Source organism: Haliaeetus leucocephalus, unplaced genomic scaffold, assembly GCF_000737465.1.
Source record: "Haliaeetus leucocephalus isolate CR32 unplaced genomic scaffold, Haliaeetus_leucocephalus-4.0 Scaffold228, whole genome shotgun sequence".
Lineage (NCBI taxonomy): Eukaryota > Metazoa > Chordata > Aves > Accipitriformes > Accipitridae > Haliaeetus > Haliaeetus leucocephalus.
The window spans coordinates 12,016,223-12,026,369 of NW_010972664.1; the positions used below are offsets into that span (position 1 = coordinate 12,016,223).

General features: G+C 42.8%; 1 protein-coding gene across 1 annotated transcript; it reads right to left on the reverse strand.

Moving 5' to 3' along the window:
* Positions 1 to 4,424: 4,424 nt before the first annotated feature.
* On the reverse strand, positions 4,425 to 9,914 carry LOC104831834 (OX-2 membrane glycoprotein-like). Its single transcript, XM_010567655.1, has 5 exons — positions 9,836 to 9,914; positions 8,309 to 8,390; positions 7,196 to 7,522; positions 6,392 to 6,658; positions 4,425 to 4,537 (listed from the first exon to the last, which is right to left on the reverse strand). The coding sequence occupies exons 2-5, from the start codon at positions 8,364 to 8,366 to the stop codon at positions 4,425 to 4,427; spliced, it is 765 nt and encodes a 254-aa protein (XP_010565957.1). The 5' UTR covers positions 8,367 to 8,390; positions 9,836 to 9,914.
* Positions 9,915 to 10,147: the final 233 nt, after the last annotated feature.

A 10,147-nucleotide genomic window follows, 5' to 3' on the forward strand; every position in this document is an offset into this window, starting at 1 on the left:
AAGCTGCTATAACAGCTTAACAGACCTGAATCTATATTATTTGTAGCAACTTCCAAACTTCAAAAAATAATAATCAGGGTGTCTTAAATTCCTATTCAGGGTATTAAATGATCTCTAGCTGGTAACAAAGAGGTATTTTCAATGTATTTTATAGCACTTGTGTAACATTTGAGGTACACTGAGGTTCAGCATCTCTTTGAAATACAGTTAGTTGGCTGTATACAGACACAAACCTCTTGAAACAAAGACTTTAATGCTGCTTAATCTAAGTTCTGTAAAATTTCCACTTGCAGGAAAACCTGAATGTTTCAATTTCCAAACAGGAAACACCCATTGCTATGTTGGCACTTTCTGTGGAATGGATTTTTTGATCTGTCCTAGTCTGTTCTTCTATGACTCTTTCAAGTTTTCCTCTTCCAGGTTTACCTAATTCGCTCAGCTTTCTTAGGTCACATCGTATCTCTTCAATAACAAGCTCCAAGAATTTTTTTGTCCAGCTGTTACAGCTTTTTAAACACAAATATACTATTTGACCATTTCTAAACTTTCCACATAGGAAAACATGCATAAGCTACCCAAGAGAGATCAACATACCAATGCTTTAAAAATTAAAAAAAAAAAAAAAAAATAAAAAAATAAAATCATGCTGGCCTTTATATCCCTTTGTGAAATAGCCCTTCCTCACAGACCACCACAAGCCTCCAGAAAACTGTTTGCGTGTAATTTTATCACCCTGCAGACTGCTAAGTCCTAAGAACTGACTATAAAGCTTTTTAACTGGCCAAGCTGAAATGTGAGTACCCTGCAAGGCTTGAAACAAACAACTGACGCTGTCGAAAGCATTCAGGTTGATACATGTATGCAATAGGTAAGTCACAGGAATTTATTCAGAATAATAGCCTTTACTTTGCTTCAATCCAGGCTTGTTAACTGGACTGCTTTACATTGGTGTAGCCTACAGTTAAGCTCTGCTAGCTGACCCAGGCAGGAAATGGTGTAACTTTTTACCACAAGAGTAGCACTGAGAAACCTCCAGCATAGATGAAGTTATGTCTGGCGAATCATTGCAGCCTGCTCATCCCACTTAAATAGAGTGATAGGCACGGCTAGGTTTGCCTCTGCTTGGCAGAGGATGAAGATGTGAGTTTTCCAAAGCTTTTGCATCAGCTCTTGCTACAAAGGCTGCTCAGTCTGTTTCCAAACAAGTGACTTTCTGCCAAACATTGTGAAGACGTTTTACTTCGGATGTTTTCAGGGAGAACCAAAACGTATGTATGCTCTGTAACTGGTACACAAGGCAAATGCCTGAGGGATGAGACATCAACTTTGAGCCCCAGCTCTTCACCTGATTCCCAAGCAGCTACCACAGAGAGGAGGGAAACAACAAAAATAAAACCAAAGCAAAACCCAACCATCCTCTCAACAGCAGAAGAGAAGAAACTTTGACGGAGAAGGGTCCCCAGCCACCCAGATAAAAAGCTGTTGTTTTACTTTAAAAACCAGGCATCTTGACAAGACTGGAAAGGCTTTGCTTGTTATCTAGTGCAGAATGAAAAGAAGTATTGAAGCCTGAGGTAATGACCTCAGACAGACATTGGTATCCTCCAGCCAGCACCATTAGCTCTCTAATGAGCTGTTATAAAAAGCGCGTCCAGAAATATGTACGTAGGTGCTGCTCCTCGTTCCAACACAACTGGAGGATAACAGAGGATAAAACCAGAAAAGGGCTTTCTGCAAGATGTTATTCTCTTTTGGGTGAATCAACTGCAACCAATGCCTTAAAGAGCATAAAGAGATTTCACAGATGATTGGGGAAAAAACAAGTCACCGCAAAAACAGACTGGGGTCCACAGTGTGCTGCTCAGATGGGAGCTAAGGAAGTGTAGGGGATTTCCTCTTTACAACAGGGTATTCGTGGACTGGTAATGCACTCTAAACACAGTGTTAAAAATAACTGTAGCTCCACAAGTGTTTTTGGTATTCTAAGGATTTGGCCAGGAAAGTGACAGTGGATAATTTTAAGTAACTTTCAGCAACAGGCAGAGCATCCGGGGTGGGTGGTGGTGGGGGAAATCAGATGGTGACAGAGCGATCAAACTGCACCAGTACTGGAATTTTACAACAAACTAATTAATGAGGCCTTCAGGAAAACAGATGTGCATTAGGAAGACAGAAAAACACACTTTCCTAAGCTGGTCACTGTATGAAGGAATAGGATGAGCTGGTCAAAATTACTCTGGATAAAATAATGCTGCCTTTATGCGAAAAGGATCCAGGTCAGCACGTTACATTTTCAAAACTGAAGACCGAAAAGCAACTGAAAAGATACAGACTAAGACTGATAAAAACCAGACTACATTAAAAGAACAGAGACTGAGTGACTTACAAGTCCTCTGCAGAAGTCACATCCTGGCATCACAGTTAATCAAAACCCACAATAAATGGGAAGAAACACAAAGTCCCTCAAATCCTGCTTTTGTTGATATACTCTAATACAACCAACTTACACCCACTGCTAAACACTGCTCGTCTAATTTAGCCCTTCTGCCCTGCTGAACAGGTATTTACTTGAAGTCTCGACCCTGTGACACACCGGCACATGTGTGGGGCTGGGAATCCAGATGTCCTCCCAGGCAGTGGGGCACGAGACCCCACTTCTCTTGCTGACATAGAGGGGCTTCAAGCTCTGAGCCATTAGCTAAGGAAGAAGGGGCACAGTGCTTTCAGTTCAAATATATCATGCTTTTCTGTGTCTTATGCTTTACGTACAAAGCAGGGGAAGGGGGCTCTGTTCAAAGTGTCCAAACTAATGCGTAAGCTCTGTTGTTGTACATCACAGGAGTGTCTCTGCAGCAAGAAATCATGTCTTGCATGACCCATGACATGGCACAAGGATGCATGAAATGGCTTGAGGGTTCCAAGCTTGATACCTAGCGGGTGGTACAGGGCACAGGAAACCTGCTGTGAAGCTAACCGTACTGCCTGCTGGGGACGGTCCTGTTGCAAGCTACCTCTGGAAACACATGCAGGCATTTCCTCAGTAACTACTAATATCCAAGTGCAAGAACCATGCCAAGAGATATGTTAACATCCTCAGCCTAGTCTAAACATGAACAACCTAGTCTTGTCAAGCAATGTTTCACAGACTGACCCTGCTCCTGCTTCAGGCGCTAGTGCAGTCACAGCATCCCAGTGTGGTTCTCCTCATCTGGGATGCAATGAAGGGGCTTCAAAACTCTGCAAGGCAGCACCTGCACTTTTCAGCACTCTCATTGCCTGCTCACCCTCTGATCTGCTCTAGCGAGTGATCCCAGACCTCTGCTAGGTCACCTCTGCCTCAAAGTCTCTCCTTCAAGATTGCTTAGTACAAGCTCATTTGTGTTTGGAATGGTTGTTCTAGAATAAAGACACATCTTTCTTTTGAGCATTTCACCTTTTTCTTCTGATCCTTTAAAGAAAAAAAAAAACCAAAACCAATTAAGAACCAAGTTCTTGCCCTTTAACTTCCAGGTTGGCCTGAAAATTCAACAGAAATTTTCTCTTCTGAATTGTTTATAGGATCAATGGAAAGCTCACATACGTTTTACAATTAAGAAGTTGTATTCAGGCTGTAAGAAGTGTTCAGTTCTCTTTCTTCTCAGTAAAGACTTTTATGTCTCTGGCAGTAGGAGATTTACGAGATCAACCCCTCTTAACAGTAGATGCTGTAGGTCTAAGTTCACAATAGATAGGTCTTATACTCCTGGAAACACTTCCTTACCTTATATCACATTATCATCATAAAGCAAGTATCTAAATATTCAGGAACCGAGTTGATGTGTGCTGGTGTTTCTGAACATATAGTAGAATTTAAAGCCAGACACAGCACTTTGACCTAGTTAAGCAGAGTAAAAGCACCCATCATTAGGAAGAAGACTCATATGGTGAGTTTGAACGCACTTTTCCATCATATTACACTGTTTGTCTTAAAAATACAAAGAAGGTGCTGTGACCAGAAGAAAGCGTTCCCTTGAGGGCATGTCACTCTGTATGAATGGGTTTCTCTCCACCATACCTCTTCTGCCAAAACTTCTCTGAGCATGCTTACACTCAACACTTTTGTGGCCCTCCAGGAAAATGCAAAAGACCAGCGAATTGCTTCTGCTGACAGTTCTGCCTGAAAGCAAACCACGAGCAGCATGTCGTACTCTACTTGGATTCTCCCCTCGCAATTTGTAGTCCTGTATTGTAGCAGTGGGAAAACAGCTCTTAAAATTACATGCAACTGAGGCAACCTTTAATAACTGCAAACATGTTATTATAAAGCTTACTTGTCCAATATGAGTCTCATACCCCCTAACGGTATCTCAACAAAGTCTCAACTCTTCTCTCTTATTATGGCTCTATGAAAACCGTTGGTTTCCATGCATCAGTGACTCACCACTTCAACCCCTCCTGCATATCCTCTTCCTCCGGCACAGCATAATCAGAATTATAACTGTGATGAGAATTAAGAGAGGCACAGTAATCATCAGCAAAAGCAATGAGGACCCCTCCTCTGTGAAAAGAAAACAACAAAAAATACACCAAACTAAGCTAGTTTATATAGGAAAAAGAGCCAAGAGGATGTCTGATTAACAACAATTGTTCCTCATCAAGATTGTGAAAGTTACTGCTAAGCTACATGAAAGCAGCAATTGCTCAAAAGAGAGAGTGAACATATGTACTTTCAAAAACAAACTTACTTGCCTACAGAAAATGCTTTGTGAAGAAAAGATGTGTTCATGTTCATCCACGGCAAAGAAAACTGTCATTCCCATACCTGATATGGTAGTTGGCATACATACATAAGCAGAACTTTATACAAGTCTTCACCCTTTCTGAAGAGTTTTCTTGTTCATCCAGAATTTGAGGTTTTTGTTTGTAAAATAAAAGTTATTCCTTTTACTATTAAACACTTATCACTGTCACAAAGGCAGTGATTAACCTTCAGAAAAGACAACGGGCCGTTTTTTGATGCCTGCAAGTAACTCTACCCAACTTCTGAGCATAATGTCCCTCCCTGGTTAGACACTAGCCACTTCATTTGACTGCCATTAATCAAAATGATAATATGAAGGCTCATTTCAATGCTCACTGATGTTAGCTGGAAAGCTTTCTGAATTAAAATTTATTTGAATCAAGCCAAAACTATCATGTCCTTTAACAAAGCTTGGTTGAACTATTCATTTGAATTTCTCTTTCTCTAAAATATGATTGTTAAAACAACAAGCGATTAGCTGATTTTTCATTCTCCTAGCAAGAAATAACAAGTCTTGGTTTCCTGCTGAGACACACATTTCCTTTTTAAAAGGCCAACCCAAAAGAATATTGCATTTGAGACAGGACAAAAAGATTTATTATGCTTTTCAATTAGTGTCATTCAGAATTAAGAACTAATTTGCTTTTGAACTTCTAGAGAGAAGATACTAAAAGTCAGATCTTACTCTTTACTACCATTCCCATAATAATCACTTCTTGAGCACGTAATTTGGGAATTAACCCACAATCCCAAGCTGCTTTTCTTGTCTTCCTAATTTTGAAGTGGTCTTCCTTTTAAGGCTCTGGATTTGGAGACATGAGAATTTTAAATCACCTAAGTCAATGCTCCTGTGTGAACTGAGAATGGTACCTCAGCTTCTAATGTTTCTATTTCTTATCTATAGAGCTGGGGTGAAAGTCTTTCCAGCAGAACAGAATATTGGAAGAAATAAATTAGCACTACAGGGTATTCAGATGTTATGCTGATGTATTTAAGTTTTCCCCATAAAACCAATGTATCTTCAACTGATCACCTTCCTGTCTGCTTGAAAGTACTATTGCTCCCTGACCATTACTGCAACGCACGTGTGTCTTGGCAAAAGTGTCAGAGAAACTAAAACATAACACACAGGTTAACTGTACCAAAACATGTAGTAAGTTTAACTGAAATGTTTGGTTAATTGTTTTTTCAGAGATAGTTTACTATTAATTTCAAAACTTCCACTCCAGTGTTCATTAAGTGACCCACAGAATTTTTACTTCATCTAGATAGATACCAGGTGACAAATATTTATACCTATCTTTGGACTGTCAAAGAAACTATGAAGGCCTGCGTGAAAACTGAAGTCCGACTTGCTGCAAAATGCACGGTGCCTCTAAAACTCACTAGCTCCCTAGCTGACTAGTTTGGCTTTTTTCCCCTCTTAGAGAGGACCTCAATATGTTATTGTCTCAAAGACAGCAATGAAAACAAAGTAGGATTTCCTTTCTTGTTACTTGGCACATAAACATTTCACTCCCTCCTCTTCCCAGCACATTCCTATCCAAACATGCTATTGCAAAACACAGAGGCCAAGAGAACGCTACCAAGTAGCTTGTATAGTTCACCCACCTCCTTTAATTTTCACAGGCAATTCTATTTTTTCATTCACGTTGTTTACTCTGCAGGTCAAGTCCTGCACACTGATGGTCCGAGTGTTGTTGATCTCCAGTTTACTGGTGATGGACACCACCCCATTGGTGTACCTGACTGTCTCCTGTGTAGGAGTAGAATTGAACAAGTTGTTCCAGGTGACGGTGGGCTCTGGGAGGCCAACAGCATTACAGGTGGCTATCAGATGACCTTCAGAAATGTTGTAATGGACAGATGCATTGAGACCTTCCAACACACAAATGAGACAATCCATCACCACAACGAGCACCTGGTCATAAGCAATAATAGCAGTTTAGCCATTACCAGAGCAAAGCTTTCTGGATTCGCACTGAGCCCCATGGCACAGGAATGCAAGAGGAGTTCACTGGGTCACGTCCCCCCCATGATTCAATACTCCTTCCCTTATACTGACGTTACACACCCCAAATGTTTCACTCAACCTGAAATCCCAGGTTTTAAAATAATCTGTTAAAGTAAACTCATTTCTTGGTCCGTGCTGTTCTCCTACCTGCTAATTCCCTATCAATGGTAGGGTTCAGCACAGCAGCTCACAGCACTGGGGTTGTACCTGGCACCAAGAGGAAACTGCAACAGGCAATGGTGGTTTGCCCAAGTTCCAGCTAGGACTGCTCGGGGGCTTACAAGCAAAGATCCCACTCCTTGCTTTTTACCACTGCAGTTCCTGAGTCTGCTCGAGGAAATGCTGTGGGTGAGAAAACACCTCTTTTTCCACTAGCGACATATCCCTGCAGAGAACCTCACCAGAAACACTCAGGCAGGTACGTCCTGAGAAGGAGCCAAAAGGGAAAGTATTGAAGAGACACGTGTAACACCCCGAATCATCCATTCTAGTGTCCCAAAAAGTGATGCTTGTCTCATTGAGCACCAGGCTCGTGAAATTCATTCGGTCTTGGTAGGGCTCGTGAATCTTTAATCCTTTTATGGTACTGTACGTAGCTATGTTATTGTGTGATTTTTCAGAGTCCTTTTGCCACGTCACTTGCAGAACATCCTTGGGTTCTGTCAGGGCACAGCTGAGAGTCACACTGTCGCCCACCTTCACATTTCTGTGTTCAGCCTGTGAAACCACTGCAATGAGATGAAATAGTGAAATGGGCAGATACAACACATATTCAGAAGCCTAATACTGATTCTAAGGCCTGGATTACCCACAGACACAACAATTTCATCAATTACATATTGTTTCTATGGTTTTGCCCCACCAAAACGTCCTTCTCCTGCATCCTCCTAGAAATCAATGAAGTTATGTTGATTTACATTGGCTGAGGCTCTGGCTTTCTTCTACATGTTTAAAAGAAAAAGACATACCATACTTCTGTACCCATCCCTGCAGACTTCCCACTTCACTTTTATTAAATCAGCTCATGGCTTCCCGTTCTCAGCAAAGACTCAATTTTCATCTCCTAAAAGCTAGAGGAGGATTGAATGCACAAGGGAAGTGCACACCAAGCCATCCTCAGAGAACTGAGCAGCAAAATGAGCTGAAGAGAATTTCTGGACTATGTAGCTTCAGAGTTTGCAGTGCATTTGATAGGGAGGGAAAGAAAAAGAAAGGTTTGTTCGTAAGGCAAGCATCCGCTATGGGAAGTTGTGAACTCAGGTGAGCAACAGTGTTCAGTGTCATTGTAGATACAGGATGCTGCATGTCCCTCCCATCTCCAAATGCTGCTCCAGGAGGTCTTGTGTCACATCTGCCAGCTCCATGTCTATGCCACAGCCATCTAACGTATGTCAAATGGCACGAGCAATCTGTATTTCACCTATTTTTGCCTCTTACTCTGATGGTTGAAGCCTCAGGCATCAGAAACCAGTTCCCCAACCATTTTCAGGCAGATTTTAGGAAATACAACTTACCATTTGCCTTTCCAAGCCCAGCACAAGCCAGACAAAAAACCAGAGCTCGAAAAGTCATTTTGGAAGGGAAAATCCGCTTCACCTGAAGAAAGATAAGAAGAGATGGGTGACTCAATGACAGACCATCTTCCAGTGATATCACGTCTCCGGGGTGCAAACATTAACGGTAGCTTTGTCATGGGAGAAAAACATAGTTCTGGGGGCAGATGGCGCATTTTGACAGGTCTCATTACACAACACAGAAAGTGCTCTGGTCAAGGTGGGAAAAAAATTGCATGACGGAAGTTAGAAAGGCATTAATCCACCAGAAGTGTGACATACTGGTTGTCCGGGACGAGCTGTGGCACCAGGAGAGAGGTAGGGTTAGCTTCTGAGATCAAGGGATAAATTGAAAACAGCTTCTCTGAGGATTTCAGGACTCCCCACCTGTCTGAAATTGGATGAATTGGGGAACTTTTGGGGCATACTGCACCTGCTACATAAAAATATATCTCCAAGGTGGGAAAGGGGCAAAAATATGCTTGAGTTGCTGTTTTCCCTAGTGAGCTTAACCTGCTTCCTGTTCCCTTAACCAGTTAATATTGCAACAATACAACTGAATTGTAGACCTGCTTGGAACTGAAGCTGGCCTGGTCATATTTAAGTGGAAACATTATTTGCATAAAATACCTCCGTAACACACATCACCTACATCTGAGCTTTTTACCAGTGTCTTCAAAACTAGCTGATGTGTCTTGGGAGCATCTTCTGTCACGAACATAAGCAAAGCCCAACTTTTTACAGATTTCCACAACATGCAAAAAAACAGAAGAAAGAGTCAACTGTAAAGCATTTTCTGTGTTATCTTACAGCTTAAAAAAGGAGGGCTAATGAATAAATGAAATACAGGGAGAAAAAATAAATCTATTTAAGAACCAAGTTCCCTGCAAATTTGTGCACGCAACGCATACACACACAACCAGTAGCCTGCCTTTACATTTTAAAGGCACTGTGCTAAAACTCCTGATACAACTTTGCAGTTACCGAGCACGAACACAGACCGAGTTCTTATGTGTAAAAATCAGGAAACAAGAATCCATCAGCAACAAGTCCAAGGAACAATGAATTTCCCAGACAATACAGTGTAGCCAGATGCTTGAGAGCGGCTCTAAGAAATTCAGATAGATGTTCCTAAAAACATGCAAAACCCAAGGGCCAGCATAGCAAGTGAACGAGAAATTTCGGGTTATAGAAGTATTTACGAACCAGTGAAAGATGTGCCACGCCTGCAGGAAAGCACAGCTTTCAATAACAGCCTTCTGTCTCACTGCTTTAATACCCGTTAAAGTCCTTAACACACCATTGCTCGCACCCGGCGTAGCTACAAGATTTCATACAATGAGGAACCAGGCCATGATGTAGGTATACCAGTTCCCCCCCCGAAAGTCCCTCTGGGTCGCAAGCCCCCACTCTACCATATCAGCGGCGGGTGGAAAGCGGCGCGTAAGACTAGGGCAAGCAAAGAGCAAACCCTTCGCCGCGCCATACCTTCCCAAACCGCGCCTCGCAGCTCCCCTCAGCCACCGAGCGTAGCCCAGCGCTGCTGGATTCGCCAGTCCCCCGCCGCCTTCCGCCAAACTCCTCCGGCTGCTAAAAACCTTCTTCGCCTCCCGGCCGCCGGCCCCAGCAACCCCCCGGCGCCACCCGCCCCTGCTGCCTCCCGGCCTCACGCCCCTTCGGAAGAGAACCGCGGCGCGAACCCGGCGCCTGAGGGAGAGCTCTTCCCGCCCCAGAAAGGCGGGAGGAGGCCCGGGCACGCCCTGCCACCACACCTGCCCGCCGCCGCTTCGGCCCCCGACG

Excerpts from the sequence above, each read along its gene's own strand:
- LOC104831834 (XM_010567655.1), bottom strand. The coding sequence starts at position 8,366 with ATGACTTTTCGAGCTCTGGTTTTTTGTCTGGCTTGTGCTGGGCTTGGA. Across the intron at positions 6,659-7,195 it reads TACCTGCCTGAGTGTTTCTG|GTCTCAATGCATCTGTCCAT; the intron begins GTGAGGTTCTCT and ends GTGTGTTGGAAG. Across the intron at positions 4,538-6,391 it reads GCCTGTGAAAATTAAAGGAG|AGGAGGGGTCCTCATTGCTT; the intron begins GTGGGTGAACTA and ends TTCTTTTCACAG.